At 43.2% G+C, this 19,945-nt stretch overlaps 1 protein-coding gene across 1 annotated transcript in view; it reads right to left on the bottom strand.

The window, feature by feature from the left end:
- The window catches only part of LOC122542497 (sorbitol dehydrogenase-like), a 48,886-nt gene that overhangs the window by 25,857 nt on the left and 3,084 nt on the right, over window positions 1-19,945 (bottom strand). Inside the window, exons 2-5 of the mRNA XM_043680284.2 lie at window positions 10,399-10,432; window positions 4,542-4,706; window positions 3,663-3,822; window positions 60-178 (exon numbers count right to left, since the gene is read on the bottom strand). Coding sequence (XP_043536219.2) covers window positions 60-178; window positions 3,663-3,822; window positions 4,542-4,706; window positions 10,399-10,432 — 478 coding nt within the window. The remainder of the gene's footprint in view (window positions 1-59; window positions 179-3,662; window positions 3,823-4,541; window positions 4,707-10,398; window positions 10,433-19,945) is intronic.

Raw genomic sequence — 19,945 nt, 5'->3', positions numbered from 1 at the left:
CACAGATGACTCAACCCTTTCTCACTGCCACAAATGACATTCAAGCAATTGATGCTTACCTGCTCCACAGATCAGGATCTTGCTGCCTAGTTTCACTCGGCCTCGATGACAGGCATGAATTGCCACTGAGAGAGGCTCGATGAAAGCACCTTCTTCAGAACTCACACACTCAGGAAGCCTGAAACAGAGAAACAACTTGGATCACATGCATTACACCCTTCTTTCGATAAACTGAGTCTATGCCTTTAACTGCTTGCATTTACCATGAGAATCCAAAATTAGAGATGCCTCGAGTTACAGGGTAAGGGGCCAGTCACTTTGGACTGAGGTGGGGAGAAATGTCTTCACTCAGCTGTTTGGAATTCCTTATTCCAGAGAGTTGGGATACTCAGTCATTGAGGATATTCCAGACTCTTGGATTTCAAAGAGAATCAAGGGATTTAAGGATAGAGGAGGAAGTTGAGGTACAAGATCAGCAATGATTGTACTGAATGGCAGGATTGTTGAACCTGTCAGCATAGGTGCGAAAGTTAACCTTAAACTCAACTAACTCTGAAGTAAGTAATCTTGAATAAGGCAACTGTTGTATTGTAACATTGTCACGATGATGGTGCACACATCTGGATCACAAACAGAATTATTTAATTTGTTTTTGAGATTAATTCAATGATTGCGTGGAAGGTCTGTGGGGACTTTCTCAGCCTTGAAGGAAGTCATGGAATGTCATACCCAAAGGGTGTCAAGGAAACTTCCAAGGGAAGGATTTAAGAGGAGAAAGATACTCCAAACTGAACTGTAATCTCCTGTGAGTTATCTCAGACTGTCAACATGATGGGAGTAAATACAGCAGTCTGGTCAAGAGCATGTTTATGTTTTCATCTTTCAGGAACACATAAGATTGGGGGTTAAAAGCCATTTTGAACTCTGATCTGAGTGTGCCTGTGTTTGAAGGTATGTGATGTGATCGCCATAGCTGAGAAAACCCCGTAGTCATCCCTGCATTGTAGGCAAAAAGGAAGTTTATCTATCTCTTTGATGGAAGCCAGAAAATAAGTCAAAACAAATTTGAAATAAAACAGGACTGTTTATCTTTCAGCTGATCTGCAAATTCAAGCATCTTGAAATCAGTTCTCAACTTAACCTTAGTGCTAGCAGTATCACCAAACAGAATGGCCACAACACCTCTACATCTGTTCTTCAAGGAACTCAGAGACTGATCCATATATCTTTTCTAACTTTCATCTTGTTTTGAACTCATCTGTCATTTTGAATCTGTGTGTACATGGGATGAAGTATCATTGCTTCTTGCGTTCAGTACCTCATTTTTTTCACTCATTCATAAAACCCTGGTCAAATTGGCTCCTTTTAAAACATAAATTTATTTGTCTGAAAGGCATCCATGAGGGAAGGGGTTCTTTCAAAATTAACTTTGTTTCAACCAACTGAGGGGCAGGTGAATAAAGAAGCAGAGCCAGTTCACTTGGGAGCGTGACAATTTGGGGTATCCCAGTGGCTCTGTAATAAACTGGAGAACATCACCCAGGGACTGGTTGTAAAGAATATAAAGAGTTAAGTCCGACTGTGTGATACATTAATGATACATCACCATAGGAAATCAGATAGCGTCACATGGATTTTCTCCCACTTGCAGCCTTTTGACAAGATGAAGGCACAATAAGATATTTCTTAAATAAACAGTCTCCTTACCTTAGTAGAATCTGTAAATATTCTTTAGCAGCACAATAAGACCTGGAATATTACAATAATGTGGAACACATTGCTAGAGAAAGGCAAGTAGTTTAAATGTAGTTAATGGAAAGCTAAATGAATACATAGGGGTGTGACGATGATGTGCTTTTGGGAAGTTATTTTGTCCTTTTTTTTAAGAGAGGTTGTAAGGCAGAGGTACAGAGCAGTCTGGGGCAATGTAAACAACTTGGGAAGCCTTAGGTTTATCTTTTTGCAGCCTGAATGGATGTGGCCAGCTCTCTAAAATTAGGATTCTAGATTTTGGTTTGTTCAGTAACATCAGAAGCCTTTGGGGTCTCATCAGAGTTGGAAACTTCAGTGAATGTCTCCTGGCTACTACTCTGTCTGAATTTTCTCTAGATGCTTTTTTCTTCCGGGATGTGAGAACTACATATGAGAATCTGTGTCTGAATTTTCCTTTTTGCCAAGGGGTGTGTTTATGGCAATGTTACTGTATTGGCACAGCTCATTAGTCATAGTTATTGCACCAATAATTCTGTTAAGTTTCCCAATAGAGTTAATTCGAAATTCTTCTTCCTTTGGTTGTATTTTAACTTGAGTGTTTAAACAGATTGTGTTTTATTATAATTTGTGCTTAACATTGAGTTGCTTCAGTCACATTGCATTTGGAACAGTCACGTTACATTCTTCTTTGAAATAAGAAAAAGTTAGGGTCTCAGCTGCCTTCTTAAAATATATTGAGGGGTTCTGGTCTGGTCCATAGCATGGGAGAATGAAATACTCTGATGGAGTGAAATGAAGTAGATTAGGAGGGGGTCCATCAGAAATACAAACACCACCACTGGCCTATAAAAAAGCAAACACTATTTTTGCTGATTCCAAGGAGCTTGCCTGTTATTAATAGCATCTCACAAATATAGTTGCAAATATCAATTAATAATAATATTTTAATGGAGCTGTGTATAGGGTCACAGACTAAACCTAAGGAAACTCAAACATATAAATAGCAAGTGAGCTACACCAATCAATGTTTCATCCGGAGGCTCACTGAAGATGTTACCCAGTATGATGACGAAACATCTGAAATCGAACCTTCCAGCTCAGCAAGCAAGCCTACATCCAGAACCTCAACCTGAGCTACAAATCTTCTCAAAACTCACTAAGAAATAAAGTGTAAAGAAAAGGAGAACTGTTATTTTCCAAAATCTAGCTTAATACTGTCGGAAATAACTGGCAATGCTTTGGTTAAAATAATAAATTAATGGTGGCCAATAAATCAGTGGTAGTGTGAAAATATTCTACATAAGTTCATGTAAATAAAGTGTAAAACAAAGTAAAACTTTACTCAATATTCAATAACCATCTCTTGTTAATGCAGTGCTTTGGAGTCAGCAAACAGATCCAAAAAAAAAAATTTGTGGATGCTGGAAATCTGAAATAAAAGCAGAGAATTCTGGAGAAACTCAGCAAGTCTTACAACATTTGTGGAGAAAGAAACAGAGTCAACACTTCAAGTCACAGCTTTTGAAAAGACATATCAGCTTCAAAACATTACCTTTGTTGTTCATTGAACAAAAAACTGAAAGAACTGTGGATAATGGAAATCAGAAACAAAAACAGAAATTACTGGAAAAACGCAGCAGGTCTGGCAGCATCTGTTGAGAGAAATCAAAGTTAATGCTTCGGGTCCAGTGACCCTTCTTTAGAACCGGCAATTTCTATCCTTGTACCTCTGTTCCTCTCTCTGCAGATGCTGCTGACCTGCTGAGTTTCTCCAGCAATCCTTTATTTCAGGTTTCCATCATCTGCATTGTTTTGATTTATTCAAGAGAGGATTACAAGTTGTTTGCTGCCCTCAACTGAGCTTTTCCTTAAAAACATCCAGATGAGGAAACCATCCAACTGGTGACAATGACCAGGCATCATCAAATCACATGTCACACAGTACTTACTTGAAGCAATAGTTGGCATTGTGGGCATAGTATTGGGACAAGTGCCCGTCGTAGGGTGGAGTAGCACAGCAGAACATTTTCGGAGACAGATTGTAGCGTCCTGATTTACAGAAGTCATCATTTAATAATGGATAAGCAGGTTCAATGGCAACTCTGTCACCTGAAAGAAAGGAGGTCGTGGACATTCTTGACTGAAGTCTTTAGTGTCTGGGCAAGTACTAGAGGGTAATGGCTTCCTTGAATTCTTTCCTCAATAAAAGCTGCCCATCTCTGTCTTAAATTCCCAATCACCATTCAGATAACATAACTAAACTCCAGATTTCTGCTGCCCTCTACGTGACAAAGAGCTTTCAGAATGAGCTCCTGAATGGAACGGGCTTGTGATAATCTTGTATTTCTGCCTCCTTTTTCTGAATCTCCCCCCACCAGACATTTTCCATCAACTCGAATAAGTTTTCCAGCAACCTGAATGGCATTTTAGTCACCAGCAAATTCTTTTGATGTCCTCCTCCCTAGTTCCTTCCATACATAACGAGAAAATGATCTGCATGGATGAGGATTACGACCATTTGTACCTCAAGCTAAAGTTTAATAGAAGTTTAATTTTTTCAAAGTTTACCTGCGGTGATTAGAACCAGTGGGATCTCATTGACAATAAGATTCTTGATTGGGGTTGTTAATCTGGGCCAATCAGGGAGCCCTGACTGACAGAGATAAACAAGGGATTCAGAGAGTCTCCTCATGTTAAGGTATGGCTCTGAACTGGCTGATCAGAGCCCACTACAAACTATACGGAAATAAAAGGTGACTTGGTGATGGGATACCTGCCTCTGTGCAGTTATTTCATTAACTTTCTCCGAGTTTTAGATAGACACTGACCTGTTTTGAGATGTTGTACGCCTGATCCCACTTTAACCACAGTCCCCGAGCCTTCATGTCCCAGGACCATGGGCTTTTTTATGACGGCATCTCCTAGTTTTCCTTGTTGCCAGTAATGGACGTCTGTGGCACAGATGCCAACTGCATTCATCTTCAGGAGCACCTCTGAACATACAGCATAGAAGGTTGATGAGGGACTGGCAAATGTACTCTTTGGTAAAAATACAGCTTTAATATTTTGATAAATATTAGCATCCTTCAATGTTCGATTGAACTAGTGTTACTTCTGTCTTCACAAATCAGATTACCAGCTCACCTGAAACCCAACAGAAATATGGAACAGATGAAGTTATGAGAACTAACAATCTGTCTCAAGATATCTTACACCACATCGAGTCATCTGCTTGGATTACCCATTTCATTGACTTTCCAATGAGGTTACAACTCTGGTCTCCCTGCTATAGGAAAGATGCTGTGAATCTTGAAAGGGTTCAGAAAAGATCTACAAGGATGCTGCCAGGTTTGGACCTATAGGGAGAGATTGAATAGGCTAGGACTTTTTTTCCCTGGGGCGTTGGAGGGTGAAGAATGATCTTATAGAGGTTTATAAAATCATGAATAGGGTGAATAGCCAAGGTTTTTTCCCCAGGGTAGGAGAGTCTAAAGCTAGAGGGCATAAGTTTAAGATGAGCGGGGAAAGATTTAAAAGGGAACTACAGACCAACGTTTTCACGGAGAGGGTGGTGCATGTACAGAACGAGCTGTCAGGGGAAGTGGTGGAGACTGGTTCAATTACAACATTTAAAAGACATCTGAATAGGTATATAAATAGGAAGGGTTTAGAGGGATATGATCCAAATGCTGGGAAATGGGGCTAGATTTATTTAGAATATCTGTTCGGCATGGGCATGTTGGACCCAAGGATCTGTTTCCATGTTGTACATCTCTATGCCTCTAAATTTATTCCAAAAACAATCACTGGCACATGTAAAGGGCCTCTACTGCAGTAAATCATCCTAAGGCCCATTATGGGCATGTCATGGGCAGTATTGCCCTTCTCAAAGGATTACAGGCAGACAATAAATGCTTAAATCAAGTTCCACTTTTGGACGTATGTGCAAAAATCGAGGTCGATCCTCTACTGCAGTACTGAGGGCAGGCAGCATTGTTGGTGCACTAGGCTTTGGATGATATGCTAAATGAAGGGCAGATGCTAAAGATCCTATGGCATTAATTCAGCAAAGATTGTCTCCGATATCTGTCAGTCCACATTGGAAAAACAGATTATTCCCACAAGACCAGAAATTGCTGGAAATACCCAGTAGGTCTGGCAGCATTTGTGGAGAGAGCGCAGAAATTAACATTTCGGGTCTGGTGACCCTAGTTCAGAACTGGGCCTGAAATGTTAAACGCTGCTCTCTCTTCACAGATGCTGCCAGACCTGCTCAGTTTCTCGAGAATAATTTCTGTTTTTGTTTCTGATTTTCAGCATCCGCAGTTCTTTTTTTTAGCCCCCGCCATGATCTTCTTGTTGTTTGTGGGAGCTTGGTGTGCATTTTCTGCATTTTCGACATTACAACAATGGCCTCATTTCAGAAGTACTCCCATTGGCTACAAAGCGCTTTCAGGTGGCCTGGGGTGGTGAAAAACGCTATTGCAATGAAAAACATCAAACCTTGATGAACAGAGCACAAATTTGTGTGGGACAAGGCTGTAGATGTCAGTGAAGATTAAAGTGGTGCTGGAATAGCACAGCAGGTCAGGCAGCATGAGCATTCCTGATGGAGGGCTCCTGCTCAAAACATCGATTCTCCTGCTCCTCAGATGCTGCCTGACCTACTGTGCTTTTCCAGCACCACTCTAATCTTGACTCTATCTCCAGCATCTACAATCCTCAGTTTCACCTTGTAGATGTCAGTGAGTCCACACACTGTTTGTCAAGAGAATGACAACATTTTTTGTACTTGAATGCAATCTGCAATGAATATTAATACCCCACAAGGTAATCCAACACCAGCTCAGGATTGCTCATATCTCCTGAGAGATCTGTTGAGGAGATGAGTTGCTTTCATCATTCATCAACTTGCATGAGCACTGGTTTAATTGAGGAAGGATTTTTAATACCTGTGTGTACTTTTATAAATTGAAGTTTCCACAATCTTCCCATACAATTTCACCCATACAATGCCCCATGTCTCTAACTCTAGCTTCAGGAAATATTACCCAAATCTGTGTCACAATAACAGGAGTGTTATGGAACTATATTCTATTCTTCCAAGTACTGGCACAGAATATTACAAGCCCAATCATTATAAACATTCCAACTTGCTGCAACTTTAAATATGAAGGATGTTGATAGAGTTTATTAAGAGAAGGTGTTGGTAGCAGCTAAAGGACAACGAATTAAGGCAATTAGTGAAAGGGCAGTAGGGAAGATAAGGTGAACTATGGTGGGAGGTTTGCTAGTGCTCTTGGGGGGGGTTTAAACTAACTCTGCAGGGGCATGGGAACCCAGACTGTAGCTTTAGGGTGCAGGACCTGGAGTGTAGGGAGGTTAGGAACATGGCATCAATTTCAAAGGAGGGTGCCTGTAATCAGGAAAGTGTCTTGAAGTGTGTATACTTCAATGCAAGAAGTATACGAAATAAGGTAGGTGAACTTGCAGTGTGGGTTGGTACCTGGGACTTCGATGTTGTGGCTATTACGGAGACATGGGTAGAACAGGGACAGGATTGGCTGTTGCAGGTCCCAGGGTTTAAATGTTTTAGTAGGGTCAGAGGTGGGGGTAAAAGAGGGGGAGGTGTGGCATTGCTTGTCAAAGATAGTATTACAGCTGTGGAAAGGACGATGGATGAAGACTCGCCATCTGAGGTAGTTTGGGCTGAGGTTAGGAATAGGAAAGGTGAGCTCACCCTGTTAGGAGTTTTTTACAGGCCTCCTAATAGTCCTAGAGATGTAGAAGAAAGGATTGCGAGGATGATTCAAGAGAAGAGTGAAAGTAATAGGGTGGTTGTTATGGGGGACTTTAACTTTCCTGATATTGATTGGGAAAGCTATAGCTCAAGTTCGTTAGATGGGTCAGTGTTTGTCCAATGTGTGCAAGAGGGTTTCCTGACACAATATGTAGATAGGCCAACAAGAGGTGAGGCCATACTGGATTTGGTTCTGGGTAATGAACCAGGCCAGGTGTTAGAATTGGAGGTAGGTGAGCACTTTGGGGACAATGACCACAATTCGGTGACTTTTACTCTAGTGATGGAGAGGGATAAGTGTGCACTACAGGGCAAAAGTTATAGCTGGGGGCAGGGAAATTATGATGCGGTGAGGCATGACTTAGGATGTGTGGCTTGGAAAAGTAAGCTTCAAGGCAAGAGCGTAATTGATATGTGGAGCTTGTTCAAGGAGCAACTATTGAGTGTCCTTGATAAGTATGTGCCCGTCAGGCAGGGAGGAAAGGGTCGTGTGAGGGAGCCGTGGTTTAATAAGGAATTGGAATCCCTTGTTAAATGGAAGAGGGCAGCCTATGTAAAAGATGAGGCGTGAAGGTTCAATTGGGGCGATTGAGAGTCATAAGGTAGCCAGGAAGGACCTGAAAAGAGAGCTAAGAGCAGCAAGGAGGGGACATGAAAGGTCCTTAGTTGGTAGGATTAGGGAAAACCCTAAGGCTTTCTGTAGGTATGTCAGGAATAAAAGAATGACTAGGGTAGGAATAGGTCTAGTCAAGGATAGTAGTGGGAAGTTGCGTGTGGAGGCTGAAGAGATTGGGGAAACACTGAATGAATACTTTTCGTCAGTATTCAATCAGGAACAGGACATTGTTGTCAATGTGAATACTGAGTCACAATTAAGTAGAATGGATGGCTTTGAGATATGTAGAGAAGAGGTATTGGAAATTCTGGAAAGGGTGAAAATAGATAAGTCCCCTGGGCCTGATGGCATTTATCCTAGGATTCTCTGGGAAGCAAGGGAGGAGATTGCAGAGCCATTGGCCTTGATTTTTATGTCCTCATTGTCTACAGGAGTAGTGCCAGAAGATTGGAGGCTAGCAAATGTGGTTCCCTTGTTCAAGAAGGGGAGTAGGGATAACCCTAGTAACTATAGGCCGGTGAGTCTCACTTCTGTTGTGGGCAAAATCTTAGAGAGAATTGTAAGGGATAGGATTTATGAACATCTGGATAGGAATAATGTGATCAAGGATAGTCAGCATGGTTTTGTGAAGGGCAGGTCGTGCCTCACAAACCTTATTGAATTCTTTGAGAAGGTGACTAAGGAGGTGGATGAGGGGAAAGCGTTAGATGTGGTGTATATGGATTTTAGTAAGGCGTTTGATAAGGTTCCCCATGGTAGACTACTGCAAACAATACGGAGGTATGGCATTGAGGGTGAGTTGGAGGTTTGGATTAGGAGTTGCCTGGCTGGAAGAAGACAGAGGGTAGTAGTTGATGGCAAAGGTTCATCTTGGAGTGCCGTCACTAGCGGTGTTCCGCAAGGATCTGTTTTGGGACCATTGCTGTTTGTCATTTTTATAAATGACCTGGAGGAGGGGTTAGAAGGTTGGGTGAGCAAGTTTGCGGATGATACGAAAGTCAGAGGAGTTGTAGACAATGAGGAAGGATGTGGCAGGTTACAGCGGGATATAGATAAGCTGCAGAACTGGGCAGAAAGGTGGCAAATGGAGTTCAATGTAGCTAAGTGTGAGGTGATTCACTTTGGTAAGAGTAACAAAAAGATGGGGTACTGGGCTAATGGTCGGATACTTGGAGTGTGGATGAGCAGAGGGATCTTGGTGTCCATGTATACAGATCTTTGAAAGTTGCCACCCAGGTAAATAGTGCGGTGAAGAAGGCATATGGCATACTGGCTTTTATTGGTAGAGGAATTGAGTTCCGGAGTACTGAGGTCATGTTGCAGTTGTATAAGACTCTGGTGCGGCCGCATCTGGAGTATTGTGTGCAGTTTTGGTCGCCATACTATTGGAAGGATGTGGAGGCACTGGAACGGGTGCAGAGGAGGTTTACCAGGATGTTGCCTGGTATGGTAGAAAGATCGTATGAGGAAAGGCTGAGGCACTTGGGGTTGTTTTCATTGGAGAAAAGAAGGTTTAGGGGTGACTTGATAGAGGTGTACAAGATGATTAGGGGTTTAGATAGGGTCGACAGTGAGAATCTTTTTCCACATATGGAGTCAGCTATTACAAGGGGGCATAGCTTTAAATTAAGGGGGGGGTAGGTATAGGACAGATGTTAGGGGTAGGTTCTTTACTCAGCGAGTCGTGAGTTCATGGAATGCCCTGCCAGTAGCAGTGGTGGACTCTCCCTCTTTATGGGCATTTAAGCGGGCATTGGATAGGCATATGGAGGATAGTGGGCTAGTGTAGGTTAGGTGGCCTGGATCGGCGCAACATCGAGGGCCGAAGGGCCTGTACTGCGCTGTATTCTTCTATGTTCTATGTTCTATGTTCCACTGTTACAGTCTGCATTGCAGTGCCAGAGATGATGGTGGAATCTGATTCAATAATTATCTTCCATAAGCAAATACTTGAAAGGGGGAAGGGTTTGTAAGTAAAAGCAAGACAGTGAAACCAATAGGACTGCTATTTTAAAGAGTTAGCATTAGCTCAATGGGCCAAATGGCTTCATTATACAGCAAATCATTCTCTGATGTTATGAAATGACCAATTACGAATCCCATTTATCAATTTTATTTATGATATTTGTGCATGTTATGAATGTGACATCCTTTAAACCCTGAATTATTTCGCCACTTGCAAAACAATGGTGGTTTTGCTAAAATGTAGAAAGCAACAGAAACTAAAGACTGAGGCCAGCTGCAGACACACAATGGTCAGAAGACTCACCATTAAAACCTGGCTCTGGGATTGGACGTTTCTCCTGTGGAGAGAGGATAGAAAACGTATTTGAGAACGGTCTAATCCTTCCCAATTGTTACAGAATCACCATGCTGAGATTTCATAGGAACAGAAGCAGGCCATTCATCCCCTCAAGTCTGTCCCACCATTCAATGAGATCATGTCGGATCTGTGGCCTAACTCCATATCCCTTAATATCTTTGTTTAACAAAGATTGACCTCAGATTTAAAATTAATAACTGATCTAGCGACCGTTGCTGTTGGTGGCAGATCCAAAGATCTCCTACCCATTGGTGTAGAAGTGCTTCCTAACATCTCTCCTGAATGGTCTGGCCCTAATTCTCAGACTATGTCCCTTAGTTCTAGAATCCCCAACCAGTGGAAATAATTTCTTTATACCTACTCTGTCTTTTCCTGTTAATATTTTGAAGGCTTCGATCAGATCACCCTTTAACCTTCTAAATTCTAGAGACGAAAGGTTTAATTTGTGTACAGCCATTTCTGATATAACCCTATAGTTTCGCTCTCATATGATCACGCATTATAAGAAAAGCGCGCAAGAGCCACGCCATTTAAACTAACGGGACCGGAATCACATTATAGCCAATACCGGTAAGGAAAGTTTGTGCTCTACAAATAATGGTCTAAATTCTTCAATTGTGTTAAAGCCAACTCGCATTGAAGAAAGGCGCGTTATAGTAGAACTGACTGTATTCTCTCCCCATAGCTTAAACCCTGAAGTCCAGGTATCATTGTCCCAGCATTTAATTCCCTCCAAGGCCAACTTAGCCGTCCTAAAGTGTGCTGCCAGATCTGTGTACAGCACTCCAAGTGTGGTCTAACCTGAGTTTTGAATAACTGAAGCAAGACTTCTACATCCTAACATTCCAAACATTGAGTTATAATGTCCAGCAATCCATTATCCTTCTTGACAATTTTCTGCACCTGCTCATGATATTTTAAAGATCCTGTACCTCAAACCCACAAGTCTCTTTGGATAGTCACGATTACAAAAAAATCTCAAAACTTGGTTCAGTTGGTAACAATCTTGATTCTATGGCAGAGGGTCATAGGTTCAAGCCTCACTCCAGACACTTTGCCTAGGTTGACACTCCCCATGCTGGGTCTGAGGATGTGTCAGAGGTTCCACCTCAGGCAAATATAAAGGATCCTACACACTACTTCCATGAACAGCATGAGATGTATTTATCCCTCAACCAATATATTGTTATCTAGCCATTATCACATAGCTGTGTACAAATACTGTGCAATATTTTCCCACATTAAGATAATGAGTACGATGTAAAATACTTAGCTACACCCTAAGATTGTAGGAAATGTTAGTCTGACCTTCTGTCCCACAATGATGCTTTATTATTGCAAAATGGAATGTATTTTTCAATTTCAGCCCCAAAAGCAAATTCAGACTGCGCCCATACCCCAAACTATTTCTAATCCGAAAAAAAAAACTGATTGTGATTGAAGAAGAAATAGCAGCCTTTCATTAGGTACAGTAACTCATCATTCCAGCTTTGGCAGAGCCCCATGTAATGCCTCGTGTGTTATGTGTGCCACAAACATTTACATGCTCTAAGCTGGTGATATTGGTCAAGACTATATGAATTTGGTACACAGTATGGGTACCAAACTGAGAATGTATTTCTGGCATCCAAATATCTGTCTCTCTTGTTCTCTTGGCTCCTTGCATACTAGCCTTGATAAACTGACATCTTTACAAACTCAGCTGTCCATGTCAGTACACACATTAAGGTCTGTTCTGCAATCACCCCTATATTCCATTACTTTAAAATGCTCATCCTTGCCTTACAATGCCTCCATGGCCTCACCCTTCCCTAACTAGTCACAGAGTCAGAGAGTCATACAGCACAAAACTGACCCTATTTTCCAACTAGTCCGTGCTGACCATAATCTCAAACTAAACTAATCCCACCTGCCTGCGCTTAACCCATAACTCTCCAAACAATTCTTATTCATGTATTTATCCAAATGTCTTTTAAATGTTGTAACTATACTTGCATCCACCACTTCACCACTTCCTCTGGAAGTTTATTCCACACATGAACCACTCCCTGTGTAAAAATTTTGCCCCTCATATTTTTTAAATCTTTCTCCTCTAACCTTAAAAATATATCGCCTAGTCTTGAAATACCCCATCCTGGCCATCTATACCCCTCATGATTTTATAAACCTCGATAAGGTCACCCCTCAACTCTCCTCCACTCCATTGAACAAAGTCCCAGTCTATCCAGCTTTTCCTTATAACTCAAACTCTCCATTCCCAGCAACACCCTGGTGAATCTCTTCTGAATCCTGTTCAGTTTAATAATATCTTTCTTATAACAGGGCAATCAGAACTGGACACAGTATTCCAGAAGAGGCCTCACCAACATCCTGCATAGCCTCAACATGACGTCCCAACTCTTACACTCAAAAGTCTGAGGAATTAAAGTAAGTGTGCTAAACGCTTTCATAGGAGGAAGTGAGGTCTGCAGATGCTGGAGATCAGAGCTGAAAAATGTGTTGCTGGAAAAGCGCAGCAGGTCAGGCAAGATCAAAGGAGCAGGAGAATCGACGTTTCGGGCATAAGCCCTTCTTCAGGAATGAGGAGGGTGTGCCAAGCGGGCTGAGATAAAAGGTAGGGAGGAGGGACATGGGGGAGGGGCATTGGGAATGCGATCGGTGGAAGGAGGTTAAGGTGAGGGTGATAGGTCGGAGAGGGGGTGGGGACGGAGAGGTCAGGAAAAAGATTGCAGGTCAAGAAGGTGGTGCTGAGTCCGAGGGTTGGGACTGAGAGGGAGTCGCAGAGGGAGTGGTCTTTCCGGAAAGCTGGTGGGGTGGTAGGTGAGGACCAGTGGGGTTCAGTCCTGGTGGCGATTGGAGGAGCAGGGTTCAATGTCTGTGAGAGTGTTGTCCTGAGCTGGGGGTAGGGCTGACTGCAGGGTGTCTGTGAGAGTGTTGTCCTGAGCTGGGGTTTGAAACCCGGCCCTCCAATCGCCACCAGGACAGAACCCCACTGGTCCTCACCTTCCACCCCACCAACCACCAGATACATCGTATCATCCTTCGTAATTTCCACCACCTCCAAACAGACCCCACCACCAAGGATATATTTCCCTCCCCTCCCCTATCAGCGTTCCGGAAAGACCACTCCCTCCACGACTCCCTCGTCAGGTTCACACCCCCCACCAACCCAACCTCCACTCCCGGCACCTTCCCCTGCAACCGCAAGAAATGCAAAACTTGTGCCCACACCTCCCCCCTCACTTCCCTCCAAGGTCCCAAGGGATCCTTCTATATCCATCACAAATTCACCTTCACCTCCACATACATCATTTATTGCATCCGCTGCACCTGATGTGGCCTCCTATACATTGGGGAGACAGGCCGCCTACTTGCGGAACGTTTCAGAGAACATCTCTGGGACACCCGCACCAACCAACCCAACCGCCCCATGGCTGAACACTTTAACTCCCCCTCCCACTCCATCAAGGACATGCAGGTCCTTGGCCTCCTCCATCGCCAGACCATCGCAACACGACGCCTGGAGGAAGAGCGCCTCATCTTCCGCCTAGGAACCCTCCAACCACAAGGGATGAATGCAGATTTCTCCAGCTTCCTCATTTCCCCTCTCCCCACCTTTTCTCAGTCCCAACCCTCGGACTCAGCACCACCTTCTTGACCTGCAATCTTCTTCCCGACCTCTCCGTCCCCACCCCCTCTCCGACCTATCACCCTCACCTTAATCTCCTTCCACCTATCGCAATCCCAATGCCCCTCCCCTAAGTCCCTCCTCCCTACCTTTTATCTTAGCCTGCTTGGCACACACTCCTCATTCCAGAAGAAGGACTTATGCCCGAAACGTCGATTCTCCTGCTCCTTTGATGCTGCCTGACCTGCTGTGCTTTTTCAGCAACACTTTTTTCAGCTCTAAACGCTTTCATAACCTACCTGCCCATATGTGATGCAAACTTCAAATAATTATGTGCCCTTAGGTCTCTCTATTCGACAACACTACCCAGGACCCTACCATTAACTTTATAAGTCCTGCCCTTGTTTTTTTAAGAAAATGCAATACCTCACATTTATCCAAATTGAACTTCATCTGCCACTCCTTGCCCCAAGTGATCAAGATCTCTTTGTAATCTTAGATAGCCTTCTTCACTGTCTACTATACCACCAATTTTGGTGTTATCTGCAAATTTACTAAACATGTTTTCTATATTCTCAGCAAAATCATTTATACAAATGACAAACAAAAGTGGACTCAACACCTGTGGAACACTGCTGGTCATAGGTCTTCAGTCCATAAAACAATCCTCCACCATTAGTCTCTGTCTCTTGCCATTAAACCAATTTTGTATCTAATTGGCAATCTCTAATCTCTCTGCAATCCCCACACCAATCTGTAAACCAGCAACATAAGCACAATACATGCCACCATGAGAGTTCAGTCACCACTGATTTACCAAAATGTCTTCAGAGAGAAGCAGCTGAAAGAATTGCTTGTTATAATGCCTAACTAGCTCCTGTATGCAGTGTAATTCACCAATGTGTGATGGAAAAACTATTTGTTCTTAGACGAATTGGCTGAATTATTAAAGAGAAACAAAAACTGTGGAAACTGGACATCTGAAAAATAAACAGAAATTCTGAAGAAGGGTCACTAGACTTGAAACATTAGCTCTACGTTGACTCCACAGATGCTGCCGGATCTGCTGAGTTTTTCCAGCAATCTCTGTTTCTGTTGTTGTTGAATTATTAGATATTCAGGGGGAGTCGGAGCCAAATTATGCAACATAGTTAAACTCTGACACCATGACTGACAATGATCTACACCAGATTTCCTGTCACATTTTACATTGAAGTATCTGTGCATTGTGCAAGCCGGGTAGCCATTAGGTGGTATTACAGAAGTACAATTGCAAGGACATGGTTGGACTGTAGAGGGTGCAGAGGAGATTCACCAGGATGTTGCATGGAATGAAAAGTCTCAGTTACAAGGATGGACTGGATAGACTGGATTTGCTTTCCTTAGAGCACAGGAGACCAAGGGGGAAGATCTGATTGATGTATCGAAATTATGGGAGATATAGACAGGGTAGATCATGAGAGTCTTTTCCCCATGGCAAACGTGTCTAAGACTACAGGGTATAAGATTAAGGAGAACAGCAAATGGCTTAGAGGCAAACTGAGAAAGAACTCTTTCATCTAGAGGGTGGTAGAAATATGGAACGTGCTGCCTGAGGGTGGTGGGGTATAGGTAGGGTTAATGGTAGTTGTCTTTTCCCTAGGATGGGAGATTTCATGACTAGAGGGCACATTGCTAAGGTGAGTAGAGAAAGATTTAAAAACGACATGAGGTGCAGATATTTTACACAGAGAGTGGTTTGCGTGTGGAATGGCACAGTTGGGCGGCACGGTGGCACAGTGGTTAACACTGCTGCCTCACAGTGCCAGAGACCTAGTTTCAATTCCTGCCTCAGGCAACTGTCTGTGTGGAGTTTGCACATTCTCCCTGTATCTGCGTGGGTTTCCTCCAGGTGCTCTGGTTTCTTCCCACAGTTCAAAAACGTGCAGGTTAGGTGAATTGGCCACGCTAAATTGCCCATGGTGTTAGGTGAAGGAGTAAATGTAGGGGAATGGGTCTGGGTGGGATGCTCCTCAGAGGGTTGGTGTGGGCTTGTTGGGCCGAAGGTCCTGTTTCCACACTGTAAGTAATCTAATCTAATCTAATTCTGCAAGTATAGATTCACCCCACAATCTTATTTGTGTATGTGTGTTTGTGTGGGTGGGAGGGATGTTAATGGGTGTCTGTGAGAGGATGCGTGTGTGAATGTGAGTGTAAAGGTGTGTAAGCCTGTGAGAGGGTGCATGTGTGGGTGTGGGAGTGTATGTGTGAGTGTATGATAGAGTGTGAGTGTGTGTGTGTAGGAATGTGTGTGTGTGTGTAGGAGACACACACACACACACATTCCTACACAGACACTCGAGACACGCACACACTCACGCAGACCCTCTTTCATACACTCACACATATACTCCCACACTCACACACGCACCCTCTCACAGACACTCCATAAATATCCCTCCCACCCACACAAACACACATGCACACATACACAAATAAGATTGTGGGGTGAATCTGTACTTGCAGAATTACATTTGATTTTGCTCAAAAACTGCATGAGTCCATGTAAGATTCTGTAAATCCATTTTTTAGAAATAGAATCAGTCTGACCAGTGTGGCACAGTCTCACACAGGGAAGCTCACACCTTCAGTACATTATCTGGGCCAACATGACACCTATTGTTAAAGTTCACTTGAGAATGTAACTTTTAAAAAGGTTTTGCAATTTACATATGAGAGAACTGAAACCAACATGGTCATTCTAACAGATGAGAGACTTAACAAATAATCCAAATCTTTTTCAATATATAATTTCAGTTACATCACACTGTAAACTTTTGCTAAAAATTCTGTGTCTTAAAATCTTATACTGTACAACCACCTGACGAAAGTTAGTGCTTCCAATTAAACCTGTTGGACTATAACCTGGTGTTGTGTGATTTTTAGCTTTGTCCACCCCAGTCCAACACCAGCACCTCCAAATCTGGATAAAATGCCAGGGCAGAGTAGGATATGGGCCTAGTGCAGGTAAACAGAATTAGTGTAGTTTGGTGTTTGTGGGCTGGCATAGACATGGTGGGCCGAAACGCCTGTTTCTCTGCTGTGTGGCTCTATGATTCTGTAATATTGCCACGTTTTGAAGTTTAGATGTGAGGGTGCAGTTTTGCTTTTGGATTTAATGCTCACAGAGGAAGGTATACCTATTACTTTACAACCTTGAGCTAATTTGCAATTTTCCTCCATTTGTAAGTTTTCAAATAAATTGCTCTGTTGTTAAATTCATGCTCAATTCTTTGGCATTTCTTCTTGCTCCACAGGGAGGATGTGTCCCCGCCATTCACATCTGAATGTTGATGTTGTTGTAACAAGCAGTGCTCACATATGGGGCGGCACGGTGGCACAGTAGTTAGCGCTGCTGCCTCACAGCGCCAGAGACTCGGGTTCAATTCCCGCCTCAGGCAACTGTCTATGTGGAGTTTGTACATTCTCCCTGTGCCTGCGTTGGTTTCCTCCAGGTGCTCCAGTTTCCTCCCACGGTCCAAAAAACGTGCAGGTTAGGTGAATTGGCCGAGCTAAATTGCCCGTAGTGTTAGGTGAAGGGGTAAATGTAGGGGAATGGGTCTGGGTGGGTTGCTCTTCGGAGGGTCGGTGTGGACTTGTTAGGCCGAAGGGCCTGTTTCCACACTGTAAGTAATCTAATCTAATACTTGCATCCTATTCACTTCAAATGCCTCAGGCTCAGGTTACACATCATGACACAATTCTGTTATATCTGAGCACTGTTTGCAGAACATCTCGTCAGCAAGGATTTTAAAAACACAACCTGGATTCAAACTAATGGTACACAATGTCTCCGGGATTTTTCAATGTGGATGAGAGCCACAGTTGACACTGAGAGGTCAGAATTTGGAGATGCCGGTGTTGGACTTGGGCGTGCAAAGTTAAAAATCACACAACACCAGGTTACAGTCCAACAGGTTCAATTGGAAGCACTAGCTTTTGGAGTGTCACTACTTCATTAGGTGGTTGTTTAACAGATGAGAGACTTAACAAACAATCCAGGTCTTTTTCAATATATAATTTCAGTTACATCATACTGTAAACTTTTGCTATAAATTCTGTGTCTTACAATCTTATACTCAACAACCACCTGATGAAGGAGCGGCGCTCTGAAAGCTAGTGCTTCCAATTAAACCTGTCAGACTATAACCTGGTGTTGTGTGATTTTTAACTGAGAGGTCAGAACTGTTGTCTGGGCAAGTGTGAGACAGTGCCCCGGTACAGACAATGTGACACAGATGTGACCACATGACCTATCCCCAGTTCTCTGCCAATTCTTGCCAGCAAGAGGCTTGGACTATATTCCAGCGACTGGCGGTGACATCTGTTCATTGGTCACTCTGATGTAGTGGTGTTTGTTGAAGTAAGTCCAGCCATACTTTGTAACAGTGGAAACCTTAAAGCAATGGCTGTAATTGCCAGTCACGCCAGTCATACATTTCCCTTATGCTCACCAACACACTCTGTCTCCCAATCCAGACGCATTTCAATTTGAATATTCCCATTCTTGCATTCTAGCCACTCATGCAGTGTAGAGTCATAGAGCTGCACAGCACGGAAACAGACCCTTCAGTCCAACTCGTCCATGCCGACCAAATATCCTAACCTAATCTAGACCCATTTGCCAGCAATTGGCTCATATCCCTCTAACCCCTCCCTATTCATATACACATCCAGATGCCTTTGACCTTGGTTTCCCTTAGTCTGTAATCCTCTCCAGCACTATAAAACCATCCAAAATCTCTGCATTCTTCCAGTCGCTGACTGGCATATCCAATTTGAGTTGCTGCCAGCACTGCAGTCATGCTTTTAATCAGCTAGATCCTAAACTCTAAACTCTCTCCCTAAACCTCACTAACTCTGTCTCCTCTTTGAGACCCTGTTTGACCAAGCTTGTGGATCATGTCTCTTCCAAATTCTGTTGATAACTCAAGGTAAAGAATCTTGAGCATAGGACATAGAACAATACTTCACAGAACAGGCCCTTTGGCCCTTGATGTTGATCCAATCTGTGAACTAATCTAAGCCTATCCCCCTACACTATCCCATCGTCATCCATATGTTTATCCAAGGACTATTTAAATGCCCCTAATGCGCCTGAGTTAAGTACATTGGCAGGCAGGGCATTCCACGCCCTTACCACTCTCTGAGTAAAGAACCTGCCTCTGACATCTGTCGTAAATCTATCACCCCTCAATTTGCAGTATTGCCCCCTCATACCAGCCAACATCATCATCGTCTAAGGAAAAGACTCTCACTATCCACCCTATCTAATCCTCTGATCATCTTGTATGTCTCTAGTAAATCCCGTCTTAGCCTTCATCTCTCCAATGAGAACAGACCCAAGTCCCTCAGCCTTTCCTCATAAGACCTTCTCTCCAGACCAGGCAACATCCTGGTAAATCCCCTCTGCACCTTTTCCAATGCTTCCACATCCTTCCTCTAATGGGGCGACCAGAACTGCACACAATATTCCAAGTGAGGCCGCACTAGCATTTTGTACAGTTGCAGCATGACATCACAACTCCGGACCTCAATCCCTCTACCAATAAAACCTAAAATACCGTATGCCTTCTTAACAGCACTATCAACCTGGGTGGCAGCTTTCAGGGATCTATGTACATGGACACCAAGATCCCCCTGCACATCCACACTACCAACAATCTTTCCATTGACCCAGTACTCTGCCTTTCTGTTATTCTTCCCAAAGTGAATTACCTCACATTTATCTGCATTGAACTCCATTTGTCACTTTTCAGCCCAATTCTGCAGTTTATCCAAGTCCCCCTGCAACTTGCAACATTCTTCCACACTGTCCACTACTTC

This window comes from Chiloscyllium plagiosum, unplaced genomic scaffold (genome assembly GCF_037043375.1).
Source record: "Chiloscyllium plagiosum isolate Xiang-an unplaced genomic scaffold, Cpla_swu_hap1 HiC_scaffold_42, whole genome shotgun sequence".
NCBI lineage: Eukaryota > Metazoa > Chordata > Chondrichthyes > Orectolobiformes > Hemiscylliidae > Chiloscyllium > Chiloscyllium plagiosum.
Note: the sequence above shows the minus strand (reverse complement) of the source record. Positions and strands in the feature narration are given on the sequence as shown.